The sequence below is a fragment of the Venturia canescens genome, chromosome 8 (genome assembly GCF_019457755.1).
Source record: "Venturia canescens isolate UGA chromosome 8, ASM1945775v1, whole genome shotgun sequence".
Taxonomy (NCBI): domain Eukaryota; kingdom Metazoa; phylum Arthropoda; class Insecta; order Hymenoptera; family Ichneumonidae; genus Venturia; species Venturia canescens.
In genome coordinates, this window is record NC_057428.1 from 19,888,232 (window position 1) to 19,908,396 (window position 20,165).

Here is a 20,165-nt window from a genome sequence, read left to right on the forward strand (position 1 = left end):
ACCTCACGCGGTTGTGTGGAGGATGAGCAGAAGGATGACTACATGGGAGGAGCTGGGAAGTCTGGTAGAGAAGTTGAGAAGGAGCGAGCGAGGAGGCTTGAAAAATCTATCCGAGCTTTTGTAGCACGGAAATATATGTACGTGTATAAATATATAGATATCGGCGATGCGGAGGACGACGAGAGACAGCGTTTAAGATAAGAAAGCTTTCGCGCGGAGGTGGTGCGCGCAGCGGTCTCGGGAAAGTAAAGACTAAACGAGAAGGGCGGAGGTTGGATCGGAGCTTTGACGCGATGTGTCCCTCCGTGAGGTACATAAGAGCTGCGGGATTCTGGTATATATCGGATAACGGGCTCTAGAGGACGGAGAGACCTGGGAAGAGGAAAGAAAAAGAAGAGGAGTCTGCTGGCTCCGGAGAAAGAGGGCGAGCGAGAGAGGGATGGATGGACAGATGAAAAAGCGAGAAGAAGGAGGATAAGCGAGGCGCGGTGCGAGTCGGAGAAGGCTAAAGAAGGTCCTCGCTTTCAGCCCCGTAAAGTAACTCACTCAGGCTCTCCCTTCGTACACGGAGAAACTGAGAGAGAAAGCGAGAATGAGGAAAAGAGAGGAGCATGAGTCAACGTAGCGTACATCCCGGGAGAGAATGGTCTAATGGTCCTTGAGAGCTGGCTCGGAAAACCGAGAGGCGGTAGGTGAGCGGAACCCACCGTTGTATATGTTATAACACCAATACTCTCGTTCGCGAGCCAACAGCACCTCGCGTGTGTACCAAACCACGCGTACTTCTCTCTCCCTCTTTTTCGCTGTATTTCTGTACATCTAGGAGACCGGTAGACGGCCCCGAAACCTGATAGACCCGAGGAGAAGCAACGCTGAGAATTTGAGCCCTCGCCGATACCTCTACGAGTCCCCAGGTGTCGAGCTCCGCGCCTCTCTCGCCCCCAGATCGCCTTCGCGCTCTTTCAAACTTTCGCCGAAAGCTTAATGGACGAAATTTTACGAGCCCGTACTTCGCGCTCGTACTTTCATTTTTATCGTTCGCATGCGTCAGAATAATATCGACTCGTATTTATTTGATCGATGCTCGCCCCCTCGGGATCATTGAAAATATTCTCGCAAAATTTCCTCGATTCGTACGCTCTTCCGGATCCCATTTTCTTTCCTCCCGGAGCTTGAAATCCGTTCGCACCTCTCGACGACATTTTTTCCCCGAAAAGTAAAAGAGAAAATTCTCTTGGAAGTGTCCCGCCCTCGAAAGCCCAGCTTCGAGAGGTCAAATCCACCGGTGTAGTCGCTAATGTGGGACGAGAATATACGTGGAAAAGATAACGCGGAGTCTGCGAGCTGATGAAATGAAAATAGAGACGATTTTCCGCTGGCTCCCGAGGGTACCCGCGACACTGCGAAATATACGTAATCGGAGAAACGCACAGGACACGAGGAGACGAGAACATAAATACGCGTACATAGGCATAAAATCTTGACGAGAGAAGGGAAAGTGGCCCCACGCGAGGGATTAACCGAAAGAGTGGAGAATGAAGAAAAGTGTAGGAGCGCGGATGAGGTCGTGCGCCAAGGACGCACGACTCCGGGGAGGCTGGATGGCGCGCAGATTCCCGAGTCTTTTGAGAATTTTTCCGCAACTTCCGTTGCAGCGTGTCGCGCTTGTTGTCGGAGAGGACGCGAGAGCGTTACGTAGCGAGAGGAGGCAGCGCGGGGAGTTCGCACGCGGCTGAATTCGTCCGTCCCTACTTTTTATTCGAGCCCCTCTCACGCTCGTTTTTTATTCCTTACTTTGTTCCGTGCAGGGGTGTTCCCCGCATTGTTCTCTTTCTCGGCGCTCGTGCGAGACGTAGTTTATTCTTATTCTTGTCTGGCGCGTCGGTGCAGGTACTTTTTACGCCGCGCGACAAAAAGAGTCCGAGTTTTTGGGGCGTTTTCGCCACGTTTTCACCGGCCCGCGGTGCAGCACTCTCGTCTCCCGTGTCCTGCTCCGCACGGAGGATATTCCTACGTTCTTTTTGCAATACATTACACGTCATATACTTTATGGCACACGTCGGATATGTGCTGCTTTTACGTATTAGACGTCGGCACTGCGAACGCGCGCGGAGCGCACACCAGCAGGATTTCGCCTCCTCTTTTTCTCCTTCGCACACAGAGACAGGGCGCTGGTGCAGTTACGAGCGTGTTCCCTCCTCGCATGCACCGAGAGAAGTCGGCGAGAGAGTAAGTTAGACGGAGGCAGGCAGGGGGCGAGGCGAAGAAAGACAAAGTAACTGATAGCGAAAGAGAGTGGAGACGAAGAGAAAGGCTCCTGCGAGCTTCTCTCCGCGGCACATCAGCGAGGGAGACGGCCGAATAAAGTTAGGAGGCGAGTACACGAGTATCTCTCCACATGCTGACACAGGGAGAATGACTGAGTGAGTATGGCGTACAGAAGCAGAGGTCCTGGTAGTCGCGAGCTGGGTGGAAAGAGTATGTTCTCGGTGAAGAAAAAGCGAGAGGGGGGGGGGGGGGGGGCGGGGGTTAAGAGTACGAGAAAGAAAAACGAAGGACACGATTTTCTCTCGTCCCGCTAGCTGCGTGAGTTGCTTGTCGAATTTTTCCTCAACTTTCCTCTTACTTCGTTGGGCTCTCCTGCCCCTCCTCCTCTCGTCTTTCATTTCTTTCTTTTCTCAAATCTCCCCCCCCCCCCTCCCTACCGTATCCGGAACGTGAATAATACATAAATAGGAGGGACCTCGTGAATAGTTCAACAGTCTAGTGCACTCGACAAAACGTTGCGAGAGCTCGGAGTTCGTGCCCCTCGCACGCTCCCTCCTCGACATCACGCGTCGGCTCTTATACTCTGATGAATCTCTGCATCATCGTTACACACACTTGTATAGGACGATAAACGCGCGATAGGCCGACGAGAGGGGGTGGAAAAAAAAAGAACAAATGCGCGCATGGACGACGACGAAACTGTCGTCGATGCGTCATGTTAATCACGATGAGGCGTGAACCGTACGCGCGTCGTTGGACACGTTGATGTTCCCAACTGCATATATATGCGGCAACGAGGAACGAGCAACGTACCCGAACCTCGCGATAACGTTAGGAATGATACACAACGTTTACCCAGCAACCTGCTTCGGGAGCAGGGGGCAGCAGCGAGAGCGAAAATTCACGTAATTTCTATGATCCATGCTCGTCTGCATTCCGCTATTGCACGATTGTTGAAACAAAACGAGCCGCACTCGCTCGAACGGAGAGAGCGTAATAACAAAAACAAAACTCTATCTTCGAACCGCACACGCAATTCTATTCCGTTGTACACGCGCATATACCCAATTATTACCGACAAAACATCGGCGTTATGATCAAAACGCGTTTCAAGATCGTAAATAAATAGCGAGTAGTAATGGCCCCGATGAATATTTATGATCACGAAACGTGGATATTCCGACGGGGCGAAAGAGCCGTGGGAATCCCATACATTTGCCCCTATTTTGTTACGCTTATCATATTGTATTATTAATTGTCAAATTTCATTATGTTCATAAGTGCGTTTACGAATGAAAATCCACGATTCCGCGGACGATCCATTAATTAAAGTGCTTTATGTACACTCCGATGCTGCGTTACCGATTCACCGAGCAGTTTACCGCGGACCGTTGCATTTTCCATGGTATCATCGGCGTTTCGAGAGTTACAGTGAAACTCGTAAGAACGAGTAATCGGAGTTTGCTCCTGAGTCGGGAAATGCAACACGGAGCGGATCGAAGTACAAACTCCAGGATAATTCGACAGTCGGAAATTCGGCGAGAGTGGCAATGACGAACAACGCGAAGAGTTCACTCCGAATGATGCAGCGGAGGCGAGAAATCGAACGCCCAGGCGACGAGGCAGCGCATCGCCGAGGCAAAAGATAGAGCGGGCAGGGCCCGAGGGGGAGAACAAGAGATGACGAGGGAGGACGTGAATATAAACGCGAGATAGATATGGAGAACGCTGCCATATCGCGTGACCACTCGATCAACGCTTGCCGCGGCTGACAGTGACTTACGCACGTCCCGCCGCCCTGGTACTCGTAGAGATATTACGCGCACCTGCTGGCTGCTTGCCTAACTCCTCCCCCTCGCAATCCCCCGCTCGTAGCTGGGACTACTCTGCTCCGCGGGGCGAGCAGCTCGCTCACGAGAGCTGCAGCGCACCCTCTTCGCTCGCTGCACCAGAGCGAACTTCCATCCTCGATCCGTTCCACAAAACCCCCTCGCCTTCCCATTTATCTACACTCCGTGCATCCACCTCTCCTCCCTTCACAAAAGAACTCTTTCATTTGCATTGGGAATATGATATCGCGAAAACGAGAACGAATACTTACCGGATTCGAGAACCGTATACCGAGGATTCGAGGTATTGATGGGCACCATATCCCGGATCCAGGATATTATCGGCGGCGGTGAACCTATCGCCGCACACTGGAGCAACGCCTTGTGACCTTTCTCCACCACTTTTGTCGTCGGCGATTGAGTTATCATTGGAAAACCCCTCGGCAAATCTTCCACTGGAACACAAATCGCATTATGTACACATAAATATGGCGCGCGCGCGTCGTTTAGTAGAGATCGAAGTTTCGCGTTTATCTCTATATAGGAGCCTGCGCATGATCGAATGTTTATTGGAATCGACCTTTTTGAAAATTATTTCACCCGAGGCTCCTGATGGAATCGTGAAGCTCGATTTCGCGTGGCTTTTAATCAACGTGAAAAAAACGTCGCGGAACAGAGCCCACGTGTGTAGCAGTCGAGAATCCGTGGAATGCTCAGCGAATGGGTAGCTTTGACAGAGTTCTCGGTTTTTCTACGAATAATATCATGTTGAGGGTGAAAATCAAGGGGAATTTGTATTCGTCCGAGCGTTCCGGTACATGAGAATCGTATAGGTGGCCGAATGTGAATTCGGCCCCCTGCTGCGCTTTTGTTTTCCTGCGCTTATTAACGTCGATGGTGCGTGGACGAAAGCTCGAATCATAACGAAATTCCAGTGCTATTAATTTCCCGTATTAATCCACATATTCGAGGGGCTGTGACAAAACCGTAAAAACGTGCGCGTCTCGGGATTAAGAATTCGAGCTTTTCGCTTCACGCGCCTCTCGCATGTGCGGGGCCTATTGAATAACGAGTTTAAGCTCCACTCGTTACTTCCCAACCAGGCACGCCGTTCCTCCGCAGTCGCGACCCCCACTCGGATGAACTCTCGCCCTTCGGTCGAGTTAAATCCACGTTCGACAATAAGAATCACGCCGAGCTCGGGGCTCCGGGTCGCGCTCCGGTATACGGAAGAAAAGGTGAGCAGGCGAGGGAGCGAGAAAAAATGAATATACGCGTGCAAACGGGGAGAAAGGTGCGGGGGGAGAGTGAGAATGGAAAAGGAACGCGGGGGAGAGCGATGCCTGAGGGATTTCGGCAGTCTGTTGGAGAAAAACTTTGAACGTTCATTTTTCCATTAGTATTCGCGGAGGGTCGACTTCCCGAGTTTGCCCAGTCATGAAATATATGTGCTTCCTGAAATTACTAACCGTTCCCCATGGACGCATACTCCCCTTGTGTCTCTATCTATTTTCCCGGGATATTTCCTGGCGGTCTATGCTCTCCGTACGTATACGTGATGGCCCACCTGCGTACACCCTGCTCCTCGTCATATACCGAAACGAAAATGTAGATAAACCGGCAGGAGTAACGGGCTCTTGTTCCTCCTTTTTCACTCTACCTTTCTCTCAATCCTTAATCTTTTCATCATGAGCATAGCATTTGTGACAGCGAATCAATACCGGACTCGTGCATGTTCGTTGATTCTTTGAAGTCGTGCATTTTGTCCCGGGGCTCTTTACAATTCCGGCTTTCCCGTGTTGTTCTCGACGAGGAGATATCATCACGAAATCTCGTCGGGGAAAGCTGCTTTTTACCGAGGATCTCGACGCCGCACGATACGCCCGAGCGTCCGCCAATTTCGGTCCGGATTCTCCAGTGCGTTCATCACATTTGGTCCTGATTATTTCAGCTCGTATTAGCCTCGTTGCTTTATATATCTCAGACTCGGGACGACTCGGGGAAGCTCGGTCACTCGCAGTGGACGGTGGAGCAGAAAAATCGATATTCGAGGATGCAGAGCGCCGGTTTGATGTGGTATACGAGCTCGATTCACCGTCCCGCGCGCGTATGTAGGCAACTAAAAAAACGCTACGAGACCGGCCAAATCCCAGACTCTCGTATTTTGCTATGCTAGCCTGCGGCTGTGGCTTCGTTTCTGGCTGGCTGACTGGCCCGTTGGCGATGCTTCTACGGCGCGAATTGGGAGGGCCAACGCTCCCGGTGTATGTAGAGAAATAGGAGGAACCCCTTGAAATATGGTCCGGTTACATATAGGGAGAGAACGTATAGATCGGCGTATAGAGGAAGAGCTATGCTTTTCCATCCTCCGGGGCCTCCCCCTGCCGGTAAAGCCTTTTGCTCTCGTCGGCGGGCGGCCCGGAGGGGAGGAGAAGCGAGGGGATGAGAAAGGCTCTTAAAAGAAAGCTGAGCGTTTTGTGTGCGTCGGGTCTTCCGAACGCGTCGGAATTTAAAGTCATAGGGAAATAATAGGGAGAGTTCAAAACGATTTTCCTTCGTTCGGGATGAGGAGGAAGCAACAGAATCGTGGTTGCCAGCGCAGGTGGGAGCAGAGATCAGTTTTTAGTACGACGCTACGGATCATTTCGACTCGTTCGTTCCAAGGCGAAGCGAAGCAAGGTAAAGGGCTCTCGTCCGGAGCTATTTTCCTCCGAGTCCCTGGCGTTGCCCTCGAGGAAGAAGGGGGGCACGAGGATGTTTCCGAGGGAAGAAATAAGTCGGCGTTTACCTCGAGTCTTTCCCGCGAGCAGTGGGGCGCACCGCCTCGCGGCTTTATCTATCACGTTTCTCGCAGCGAAGAGCGCAGATAAGCCGCGACGGGTGCGCGCGGTACGGCTCCGCAAATACTTTTCACCAAATCGAATTCGGATTTGGCAAAAATGCTGCGCTCAACGGCAAAAAATGGAACGTCGGCTTGCCGCCAGCCGAATGGATTCATCCTAATGTGAATTGATTCACGTGTCGGCCGACCCGTCAAAAGCTCGTCGGATAGTCCGGCCTGATTATGGCTCATGCTGGCTCAAATTTCAATCCTCTCGCCGCACTGCTCGCGGCCCTGCCCCGAGAGAATGCTGACATTAGCAGCACGAAAAGCGGACGGCTCCATTTAACAAAGATTTGTCGACGCATCGGCCGGTTATTTCAATGCTCGTTCTACACTTTTTCCTTTTCCCTGCTCAAATAACATGAAATATTCCATTCAAATTTCGTCGGCTCATGTGACAGCTAACATTTTCGCCTGTAGCAGCCAATCCTACCTTCCAAATTATATTACGAACAAAAGCTTTTAGCGTCCAGCCACTCGCAATGGGCTCTGGATTACAACTTTTCCTCTGGCCAACGCTTTATCAATTTGCTACCCCAAAATGATTGACAGTTTGTACCAAAAACCATGAAAATCAAAGCACGTTTCTGTTCTCGTCACAAAAATAAGGCGAATTTCATGAAAATATAAAAAATGCCTCTTTGGAAAGCCTCCGCTGATCCCAAGGCAACTGCGACGCACGACACACTGTCAGCGTCCAAAAGCAGTCTGCACTCGCGCATTTAACTTGTCAAGTATCGTGCGCAAGAGGGCCGAAGTGAGCGATCGTAGCCGTGAATGTTACTCCGGTTTTTGACTCCGGTTAGATGATACTTGCAAACTTGATGCGCGACTACCTGTAGGCTAGTTTCCATACGAGAGATAGAGGCAGCAGGCAAGTACTCTCGTAGCTCCGACCTTTCTGCGACCTTTGGCGACCTCGGGGAGAGAGAGCGAAGCCACGTGGGTGCGTTGTACCTCCAAGTACACGTACAGAGACACACATCCGTGGGAGCTTGCTCCAAACTTTTCGAGGGATGAAGCAAAAGCGTGTCCGTACAGCGAGACAGAGAGAGAGAGAGAGAGCAAGAGGGAGAAAGAGATGGACATGCAACGAGGAATTTCTTGTACGTACGAATACGTGTACACGAGAGCCCGACAGGGATTCCCCCCCCCCCCCCCTCCCTTTTCCTCCCTTTTCTCTTTCGTCTATATAAACGGAGCTTTGCCGTCAGCTGTAACACCGTGTATGTCCTTTACCTCTTCGGCTATGAACTCGTACGTACTACCACCACGGTCTGGTGTTGGTGCCGCTGCTGTGTACGGGAGAGCATATATGACGCGCGGTACTTCTCTTTTCCCGTACGAGCTTTCTCCGCTACGGCAACGAGCTGTATTACCTCTAGCCGGTTACACGAGTTACCCTGTGCACTTTGCTCTTTCATCGTCGCCGCTTCCCCCCTCCGTGGCCCGACTCCTTTATCAGCCTCAACTGTACGAGCGGACTGAAGCACCAGCGAGTACTCGCGACAAAAATTCTCAATAATAATAGTGATACGAGACACCGAACCCTCTTGGCATGGCGGCGACCCACGGATGGACGTGTGTCCATCCCTCGCATCGGAATTCGCCGCGCCTACGATTATTCAACAACGTATACAGGGAACACTTTAACTCGTGACTTTTAACAAAGTTTATAGATACGCGGCATATAATGGGGAGTCGGAGCCGCAGAGGCAGCCTCGTTCCGACAATGTTATCGGGCTCGAAACAACTGTGAACTCTGTCTTCCATTCATTTTCTCGAGCGCATTTGTTTTTGTGGACAACATTCGCTGATAGATTTTGGGGGAGATCGCCGCGGGGGCGATGGAGCCAAAGGAGGCACGCGTCAGAGTTTCTGGGAGGAAAGATCGCACTGGAAATTCGCGGAAGGAAGCATTGAATCGTGGAGAGCCAAGGCTCGTTCGTGAATTATTATGCGAGAGCATTTTTTCTGGGAGGAAGTTAAGTTGAGCTGGGAAAGAGCGCGAATCTGCAGCGGGTTACTTATCTCCTTTTGTTTCGTTCTACCGGTGTTCACTTCTGCATTCAGTCGTTGCATCCATTCCGGGGGACACGTCTCGGTGAAGATAGAGGAAAAAAGGAGTGAATAATAAATATCGTAAAAGCTGCGAAAATGGAGAGAACAGCGGAAGAGGAGAAAAAAAGCGGTTTTAAACATATCCAAGAACGCGCTGTCTCCGCTCTGCTTCGTCTCGTTTTCTCGCTTCGCTATCCCAGGGGTCTCCCGCCGGATGCATACGGAGAAATAATATTGATTTTCCAAATGACGTCGAGTGAGAAAATAGACGCGGCGGGAGCGCGCGGGGCGCCGGGGCCGCGGCTTAATCTCCATACACTCGCTCTCCTCCGAGCTCGGGTCTCGTCATAATTCGCGCATGGTGAGCTAATACATAATAATTATGAGATGGTCGTGAGTTGATACTCGCGGAGGTGCCAGAGAATCCTAGCAGCAATTTACACATGAAGGCTTGCTGGGTGGCTATCTCGAGACGCGATCTGTCGATATCAACGAGCGCAGGAGAGCAGGAGGCTTCAAATTAAGGCTTTAAGGGCTCGACGATTGGGGTCAGAGAGCCTTCGGAGGTCTATTCTTTGAAGGGATAAGCGTGCTTCCCTCCCCCTCCTCTCTGGAAGCTCATTATTAACGAAACTCAAATCTGCCCTGGCACACGGGTGCGAAAACTTTCCTATTTTATTCATATAAAACACGCACACGCGCGCGCTAATCCTTGAAAAGACGAAACGGTCTTGGTCGCGGTTTGTCTACGTGCTTTTTTAACATTTTCTTCATTCCACTAGGCGCATGTCGTGAGCTTAGTTTCAATGGATTCGCGAATGTGATGCACTCCCAAGGCCCTGGCTGCCCCTCTCTTCCTCACCGTGTGCAGCCTTCGTATGAAACTCGAATAAAAGACCGCATTCAAGTTTCCCCATCTTAATTACATAATTAGGTCCGGCGGCTTTCGGGACGCTGTAGCATCGCTCGACTGCAGGCGACCCCGTAATTTAATATACTCCTTCATCCCGCGGTGCGTTCGTGTTACAATTTCCTCGTTTTCTTCTTTCCTCCCCCTTAACCTCCCTCGGTCGTCGTATCACGGGAGAAACGTATAATGACGAGTGACACGCTCGCGATCTCGGATCCCAGACGCATATTTTATTTAACCTAAATTATCCTCAATCTCCTTCGCTCCTAACTAAAGTGCATTCTTTTCTCTCGCTGTCGTCGAGGAATCACGCCGCACTGTCTTGGCACACCATGCCATTTAAATAATTATATTCTAATTGGCAAGGAGAAAATCACTGCGATAAAGGCGACTCGACGGTGTGTGTGTTTGCGTAAAGAACGAACTTAATGGAAGCTTCTATTGCCGGAAAGCGAAATTTCGCAAATGTTTTAGAGCCCCGTTAATTAATCGATAGGCAGCGGCTTTGTGGATCGGGATTTTCGGAAGCGACTGCGGAAATCTTGGCAGTACGAGCCACGATCGAATTCTCGTTTCTTTGAATAATTCATCGTCAGGAGAAAATCAGTGACATTTCGATGTGCCAGAGTCGAATAGTTGGAACAAGAAATTCCCTTTTAAAGGGACAAAAAGGGATGAACTCACGAGGAAAAGAAACTCGAGCATTTATGACGTTGGACAAACATATCTAGCGGATGCTCGGAGGGTCGGTGTCTCTCTGCACTTCGTCTCCGTTCATCAACTGTTCCGGAGCTTTGGTCCTGGTGGAAAGTTTGTCCGAGGGAGTGCTCCGGTTCGTAAATGGATTCATGGTCAATGGATGGAAACTCGAGAGAGCGGCTTGGGTTGGTGCCTTTACATCGGAGAATCTAGGACCGATAATATCGTCAAAAGGAAACTTTGAGGGGAGAACGGATGGGGCTGTTCGACGCGCGGATACATACCGTTTCGTGCGATAGGAAGCTTTTACTCTTGAGCTTTCGGAGCAGTGTTCCGTGGAGCGGAGAGAGAGAGAGAGAGGAAAATCGTCGCATCGCGTCACGAGTTCGACGTTCGCCAGTGTACCGATTGTGAATAAGCTCGAAAGACTCGTTGAGACTCATTAATTATCGCAATTACGAAAAAAGCCTTTGGACGCGGAGGCTATCGAGCGAATCGTGTCGAACGGTCATCGACGCGAAGAGCGCTCGCTCCGGTCGAGCCGGGGGGTTACGCGAAACTTCGAATTTTCTATATCTTGTACAGGGGAATCGCTCTCCACGAATTAAGCGAACGAACCATTTTGTCGATTCTCTCGTGGAGGCTATGAACCGGCGAATGGATTACTTTTCAATAGTATATGATGTAACCGCGTTTTCACTAAACGATGAGATCCGGTGCTCCAGATTCAGAGTTTTCGACCAAAGTGTACGTGTGCGGACGTGCGCTTCGTTTGCTTCTAAAATAATGATCGAACGTCGTTGAGGAGATTCGTCATTTTAAATGGTATTAAAAGGTTAAAAGCTGGCCCGCGATTATCGCGCGACAAATCCCCCGTTTTTCGGCTCCCTTTTTCCTTTTTCTCTCTCCCTTTCTCTCTCTCACACGCGCACACACTTTTGACACATAAACGGTTCCTCTTAGCCGGTGCGGCGATGGTGAAAGCCATTGATAGTGTAGCCAAATATTGAACGGCGCGATTCACTCGAAACTGCTGTAATATCTCGACCATAAATTCATTAGTCCATCAGTAAATTGATTGAAAATATGTTCGAGCTGATACAATACCGAACGTGAGATGAGATGGAAGGAGAGAGCTCTCGCATGTTGGATTTCGGTGAGAGGAGAGCATGCATTAACGGTTGGGCGAGAGGCGCGGGGGAGGGGGTTCGAGCAGGGAGTATTCACTCGTAGGGTTCATCCTGCACATGCACACTCGAGCGCACGAGCACACAGGTGCACTCGGTACAATGGGAGGGAAGCTTTTCAGCAGGCTTACGAAGCTCTGGTGTTCGCATTACGTATTAATGGACATCCGGTATTTCGGGTATTTTCATGATAAATAACCCACATACGAATTGTTATCTTTTTCATATGAGCGCCGTTCGTTGCTCTCTTCCGTTAATCCATCAGCATTTTGACTAAAGTCTCTTTAACGGAGATTCCCTGCTCGGATTGAGAATAGCACGAGTCCGCGGACGAATGTTCGTTGTCCATAGGGGGGCAGGCGAGTTCGAATTTAAACGGCGAAGAATCCTCGATAAAAATAGGGAGACGTTTTCATAGACGAAAACGAATGGTTGGGAAAGTTGTTGGAACATAAGTAATGAAATAGAATAAAGTAGCGAGACGGTAATTGCTTGTATTTTCCATCAATAAAACGTGGAATGACGAAGGCGAGGGTTTTTTCGTTGTTTTGGTTGAAGCTCCGGAGCGAGAGTGGGCAAAGATGAAAAAGAAGAAGCCGAGGGAACCTGGTAGACTATTTAATGGGTGCTCGCGGAATTGCGGCTCAACGAGTTATGGACAACGATATCTCGGGCGGTGTACGTGTTAATGAAATTTGCGGGTCGTAGCTTTTCCATGCTCCCTCGAGAACGGTCAATTGAGTGTGTGCGCATGGGGCTGTGTGTATGCGCGTGTGAATGTAACACGTCGAAACGGCGCCGTCGCCCCGTTGCTGCTGCCGCTGCTCCATGACTCCGGACCGGGGTCCGTTGATAACAGCGTCACTCGTTCAAGCTCTCATACACCGGTCATTTCTACAGTACCAGAGGCGAACTACTGGCCTGGTGGATGCGCTGGGCTCGTCCTTCCAGTTTCCATTGGAAGGCCGCCGCCACCGCCGCCGCCTCGGGACCGAAGCCTCTCTTTCCCCTCGACGAAATTCAAATGTCCGCGAACGTGTATACGTGCGAGAGGAAAAGTCTGTGCACGTATACGCAGGGAGGAAAGTACATTGGCCATCAGCCGGGGCCAGCGGTCGCCGCGAGAGCTCCGTCCTCCCGGCGTTAAACAGATTTCAAGAGTATTCTAATCGAGAAAGCAGTCGCTTCGGTAAAAGCGAACTAGCTCGTCGGCCTTCGTCTTTCCCTGCCTCGGTCCGCCCTCTCTCTCTCTCAGTATTTTCCGCTTTCGCTCGACGTATCAAACGACGAACCCAGTCACTTTATACTCGAATTAATCAAACCACCTTCCAGTTTAAACAGACCTCCTCGCACACAAACTCCCCCGGTTTTCTCCTCTCCGAAAAAAAGTCTTTTATTTCGAGCAGAAGCAAGCACGAGTACAAATTGAAATTGTCCTCCTTTCGTCCTGCAACACTCCCGCCTACGCCTTCCAATCCTCCTCCTGTCTCTTAGATTTTCTCTTACAAGTCCGGTAACGAGGCGAACTACCACGCCAACCGAATCGACTCACCCTCGATCCACCTGTAATGGCCTCGTGAGAGGCGAATTTCGTGATAAGGAAAACCCTCCGAGATGTCTCGAACATGCCGCCATTCCAGTCGAAAAGGAGAAGAAAAAAAGACGAAAATACACAGAGCTGTTAGACCTCGGTTCGTGTCGCCAGCATCGCGCACCAATCTCACCGACCCGATACAACTTGCCATCGCTATCCAATTTGACGGAAATTCTTACCGAGACAATACTCGTACATTATTAAACGAACAATCACATATTAACGGATCTTTAACGTTCGTTCTCTGATCCAATTTGCTATTTTAGCTCATCGATTTCTCGTTTACGTAGAATAAAAATGAACGCTTAAAGTCGCTAAAAAAAACATTCTTCGTTGTGTTTAATGAATTATTGAAACTTTTATTAATGGAGAGCAGCGGCAACTCTGATGTCGAGGATCGAAAAAAGGCAGCTCGAGCCGAGGATTTTGGATTTTTTATATGTTTTTAGGCGCTCTTGCGAAGCGACGTAGCGAGTAGGAAAATCGGATTTTAGGAAGCTTTTTTCCGCTTCATACATATTCTTGAATTAATAAAGGGAAGCGAGAAAAGTGTCATTTCGGCAAGTTATTTGTACGGGAATGTCGAACAAGTTGAAGCAACTCCTTTCGCTCGCGAAGACCGATGATGTGAGAAGCTTTTGAAACTCTGGTAGATTCGGGGGCGAGGGCGAGAAAGTTCTTCGTCGGTACGTCGAGCGGGCGGTCGCTCGGCTGGTTCAACAGTGGATCGTGCACGATATGATCCGCGGCCGAGAAGGGGATGAGTCATCGAGATTGTGTGTGCTTGCTCTCCGGCAAGGCTCGAGGATCGGCTCGCCCTGAGGCTAGCACATTTTGACGAGATGAAAAACACGCCGCTTCCGGGGGAAACGATCGTGGCACGTCAGAGGCCGGTCGAGCACTTTGCCCTCTTTATTATTCATGAAAGCGCAAAAAGCTTTTGTCCCGCTACGTACCTACGCGCGCACTCATCTTCTGTTTTATCGATACATTTTTCAATGATTTAACCGACGATTCTGATTTCCGCTCGCGATCCATTCCCGTGCGGTTTTCCCTCGCTAACGTTCCACCAAATTCACCATTTTAAATCGATTAAAAAGCCTAACTGTTCAATGATATTGAAGGATTCCCGGGACTCGAAAAGTCCATTGGGGGACGAGTCCGAGCTTTGAAAAGTCGCCAGAGCAGAGCCGTCGAAAAAGGGAGAAATCGACTCTCATTTTTTTCCCCAATTTCGAGTGCGTCGAAAATTCGATGAGCTGATAATCCGAAATAAAATTGAATTTCATACCTGAGCTAAAATGAGTGCGATGAAAAGAGCGGAAGAATCCAGAGTTTCTTGTTCCTTTTCTCAGAGCGTAAGAATGTGTAAATCAAAGGAGTGTGTTGAGCGAGGAGATGAAAATGGGGGAGCGCGATGATATAGTGGGTCCAGCGCAGGGGAGAGAATAGAAGAGAAAGCCGCTCGAGTTCTCGAATTGCTTTCCGCTTCTACATCGCCGTAATATTTTTACTCTTGGCTCTGACGAATCGTACTGGCTTGATGCGTCGTGATAGGAACACGCGCTGAGGGATGGGTTGAAGCGAATAAAACCTGAGAGTGAAAGAGGAGCGGGGGAGAGGAAAGAGGCAAAAAAGAAGAAGAGAAGAGGAAGAAGAAGAAAACAAAGTAAAAAAGGAAGAAGCGAGGGTGAAACTAATATCGGGGAGGGTAGAGAAAGACTCTCTCTCTCTCTCTCTCTCTCTGGAGCCTTTATATGGAGTCTGAAGCTTGGCGAGACGTCTGTGAAAGGTTCGAGAGAGGCGCCCGGCCACAGTTGGAGAACCGAGACAGATCTTCTGTGTACTAATATAAGGGCATGCTTGCAGAAATGCGCTACGAGAGAATATTTATTTATTCCTCACTCTCGAGCCGCCGGGTTACCGCGCTCGCCTCTCATCCCACGCTATTTTCTCCAATCCCGTACCATATTCTCCGAACGATGACTCGACTGAGCTCTCATTTTTTCCGCTTTTTTGCTGCTGCTGCTGCTTTCGCCTGAGAATCCATGTCGTCTCTTTTGTCGAATTGTTCACAGAGCTTCCATTTCTCTTTGTCGCGGGAGGGATCGGCGTGCCCGGCCAAGTAGAAATTCGTCAACGAATCGAGGTTGTAAACACACCTGATCATTTCACTGTAATTTTCATAGACGTCGAGAGGCACCACTCCATAAAAGTCGTTCCCGTATAGAGTTTCACGTTGTACGAATTCAAAAGGAATTCTCCTTTCTTTGCTCCTCGATTGGTCGACGACTGTGAAATCCGTACTTCAGAGCCTGGATCTCCGCAGAACAATCCTCGCTGATGCATTCTCGTGGCTTAAATAAGCGACGGGAAGTGCTGGGGAATAAAAAATAAAAAGGTTCTTCCGTCCTCGCTCCGCCGCCCAGCCTCGTGCGATATCACTTATCGCCTCTCACTCCGGAGCTCTATTTGTCAGGTTTGTTTCGGCGCTTTGCTCGTTCACTCGGTCATTTATCGGCTGCACTATGCCTCCGCGTAAATGTGAGTGAGGAAAGCTGATGATTGCAGCCGGAGATTAGGACTTAATGCAGATGTGTGATATCGAATTGTCCGCGCCGGCACGGAGGTTGTTTCTGGCTGGCCCGTTGTGGAATACACCGCGCGATCCGTTCATCCGCGCGATCCCGAGCTGTCGTCACTGACACTAAAGTGAACTGCACAAACGAGCCGATATTCAAAATAATCCATTTAGCCATGATGAATTCGGCTCTCGAATAACGCAGACGCTTTAATGGATACGATGGCATTACGGCGAGTGGGGTGAAAGCGAAAAAAAAGAGAAAGAGATAAATTTGAAAAAAAACCCTGAAGCCTTGATGAAAATGGCACTGAATTGAAAAATAACGGAAAAGTCTTCCTTTCTCTCCATCAATTTAGCCAGGAGCTCGTCCAATGAATGTCGGACTCGAACATCGCGTGCATTAAATCAAACGAGTCCGGGACGATCATTTTCTTTTTGAAGCACCGAATAAAGAATTTAATTATCGGCCTTTCAGGCGGCGTGTATCGAGGAAAAAGGCTTTGTGCGAGGCAAGCAAATAGCAATTACGCCGGAGCGTTGAAACATTGATATTCACACATTGGTTTGACGCGCAGTAGAAAAAATCTTCATTATGAAATCTCAAAAGGAAATGAACGAGAGAGTATAGAAGGTGCGAGAAAACAAACGTTTCGCCGAGTCAGGCCGCATCCCTCCGCGTGCCTCCGCATTCGTCGCGGCATCAATGCTCACGAAGAAACTTTTGTCGGCCGAGTGCAAACTTCCACACAGTATTGTTCTTCGCTCCAGATAAATGTAGAGAATACAGGTGAGATCGAACGGCTCGTAATTTATATAACGATGAAGGACGTCGGTATTTCTTATCGACAAGCTTATTTTTTTTCATCTTCATCAATAGCAATAACAATAATTGCCGTCGTACGGGCTTTTCATCTTTGACTTTAGAACAAATGGACTTTCATATCGGCCGAGAATGAGCTCGCGAGGGCGCAATAAACCTGTCCATTTATTTGAGGGCTATCGCGCGGGATCGCGCAACAATGCATGCCAGCCTTAGATTAATGACGAAGAGGGAAGGCGCTTGAAGAAATTGATAATATTACTGGAGCGTTGTAACACGCCGAATTGTATAATGAGGCTAACGGGCGAGGGAGGGGAAGAGAATTATCGAGGCGGAGAGTGTAGGACCGAGATAGTTATTCGGAGCGGCGCGCAGCGGGAGGCGAGGAGGCCGGGGGGGTTCCCTCCGTAATCTTCGAGGGTGACGTCTGCCTCGAGTATTTGCATCATTAGTCCAAAACCACAGCTAAAATCCAGAGACGCGGAGCTGTCTCGGGAGAAAGAGGAATGAAGAGCGCGCGCGGGGGAAGCGAGAGACGTTACATCACGGAAGCTCATCTAACGGTATAATTTGGAGAGAATAGAGAGGAAACGCGGAGTCTCGTTTCCACGTGGTTCATCGAAGGAGCAGCAGGCGAGCCGAGTCCCAAAACAAGATGGCCTCATCACCGACAGGTTGGAGCCGTTTGCGAATGCTCTCGCGCGTCGAGCGCCGGAGCAGCGCATCGCCCTCGTTGCGATGCTGCTCTGATAATTAATTTCACGTATCCAGTTTACAAGCGGGCATGTGGCGCGTAATCAGGTTTCCTACCGAAATTGGCAGGGATTGTTCCGAAGTCTTACACATCTCTGATGACACCGAGGGATGTACTGGGAAGCTGCCTCGGGGGGGGCTGGCTCATAAACCTATGGACGTAGGCATATTTGCCGTAATTACATTCAGTCACCGCGGGTAAGAGGATTGCTGAGAGTTTTCGTGGAGCATTGTGATGATGATAAAAGTAAGTGGGAAGTCGGATCCCGAGGCCGAGACGCGTGGAAGAGGCAAGTTGAATTATCTCCAATGAAGATTCGACGAGGGATCGTCGCTGCGAGGATAAAAGTTCATATTTGTTCGTAATGTTGTAACAACTCGAGTGTTTTCATAGTGTATTGATGGTCAGAAGAGCGGTGGCGGCGGTGGCAACGAGATTGGAGAATGAGAGAAGAAGTGACAACGAAGCAGGCGGCACGATAGCAGCGAGGTATTGTTGGTCGGCAATCAGGCGACCCATGGGATTTGGGAAAAGCGGTGAGAAGTAGAAGCCGGCTCTCTCCCAGGATCGAGAACAAGCCAGAGAAGAGTGGCGCCGGCGGTGGTGGGAGTACATGCTCCATGGAGGTTGTTGTGGTCGTTGCTCGACGCGCGGGGGAGTGGGTCGCTTTGTGAACGGTAACTGCGTTACCGTGCACTTTGCCACGATAACTCTATTCCAGCGGGGTTCGAATCTCCTCGTGCAGCAGTAGCTCCGAGCTCGTCCAGAAGCGTGGATCTGCGCGCTCACCAGCAGCCAGCAGAGAGACTTCCGTCGAGGTCACTGCCGGTCAGCTCTTTCCGCCTAACCATCCAGCTTGTCTCTTGTATGCAGTAAGCTCATCGCCGACGAACTACGCTGCTCCGACTATATTGCCAGACAAACTAGCCAATATGGGTGGTGGTGGTCGCTTATTCACGAAGACACGCATACGCGGATGTGCTCGTGAGATTAGGAGGCTGGAAGGAGGGGCGTGCTGATGGGCTAGCTGCGGAGGGATCGAGCGTATTACAAGGATAAGACGGGTGGGTTGAATGATTTAGTAGAATCTTGAGATATTCTGTATGATCGTATGCCCATTGACCGATAATCCTCCGGGTTTATAGTCCGAGTTAAACGTCCTTTGTTCGCTGTTGGATCGAGTCATTAAAATCTCGGAAACAAGGACATTTGATCCGAGTTGATAATCCAAAGTGCGAGTCGTTTCGGCTCGAGTATATTCAAGGTCAGAGATTGGCTTGAGTTCGGTGAGTAAGAAAGGATCGATACGGAGGCATAGATGCTTGGTGATTAACGGTAGAGGCTCCCCCGGTGAATTTCCATACGAGGAGTCAGCGCACCACTCATTCGTGGCTGATTTATCCGAGCTGGGGTTAAATTATCGCCCTGTCAGCTCGGTAGATCATATCATTCGGTTTCCTGATTCTCTTGGCATCTCGGCGTTTTGGTTGTCCGGTCATCAGCCAGGCAGCTCGCCGGTTGGTCCGCTCCTCCGGTTCGCCCGGGTTCTCGGAGCCCAGCCGGTGCTGGCAACCGAGCAGTTGTTCGTCCCGGTTCCCACGAACACCGGGCTCTCTTGGCGGGCGCGCGAGAGAGCCTCTATCCCACCGCAAGCAGTTCGGTCCGGTAGTTGCTTGCTTGCTTACATTACCATACGAATGGCCGATCGATTCGGGACCCCTTACCTCTCCTCCTCCTCCTCCGCCCAACTCCTTCGTCTCTCCCACACGTACTACTCGAATATTACACTGGTTGTTCTCCTCGTTGTCGCCGTCGTCGTTGTCGTCGTCGTCGTCGTAGTGCACCACGCAGCACCAAGACGACTCCGGAGCCTAGCAGCTATTTCAAGACCTTACCGTGGGCATGTGTATGTACAGGGTCTTGTCGGTCTCTCGTGGCACACTTGACTCACCCTTACCCCATTCTCCGCACGCCACGACACGTTCGTGCAGTAAGACCACCACCGATGCGCCATACACCGAACCTCAAAACTACGCTCACTCTCACCCTCCTCGTTCTCCACCTACCGCCCCCCCCCCCCTCGCCCTTACTCTTTCTCTTTCTCGTCCTCCACCTCGTCCGGAACGTTAATCATTGTTATTGGAATTCTTGGCCGTATCGTGCAACGAGTCTACCTGGAGTCTAATGATCACTATCATAGAAAACAGTAGGGGTATTATTACGGCTTCGATAACAAATGGCTTGAACAAAAATAATATCAGAACGATATACAACGCCCTGACACGTTACACACGAGCCGATGTAAACTAACGCATTTGAGCACATCGTTAATTAAACTCGCATAGACTCAAATAACCTCGAATTCTAATGACTTTGTAACTTTTGGTTGGTGGTATCGATCGGAGCGAGAAAGAGGAAAACGACTCGTTATCAAGTTTGTGTGTGCTTTTTTATCGGTGGATAATCGAATTATGACCGATGGACAGGACAATGTAGCGGGCTTGAAGCATCGTTACGCGTCAAGACGTCGATCGATCGAGCAGCTTCCTTCGATCCCAACGCTCGCTTGTACGGA

The 20,165-nt window shown here is 50.1% G+C and overlaps 1 protein-coding gene across 12 annotated transcripts in view; it reads right to left on the reverse strand.

The window, feature by feature from the left end:
* Nucleotides 1–20,165, reverse strand: part of Lar (tyrosine-protein phosphatase Lar) — a 181,452-nt gene that overhangs the window by 39,239 nt on the left and 122,048 nt on the right. For all 12 annotated transcript variants that reach the window (XM_043426845.1, XM_043426846.1, XM_043426847.1 and 9 more), the window contains one exon: nucleotides 4,370–4,552. In XM_043426845.1, coding sequence (XP_043282780.1) covers nucleotides 4,370–4,552 — 183 coding nt within the window. The remainder of the gene's footprint in view (nucleotides 1–4,369; nucleotides 4,553–20,165) is intronic.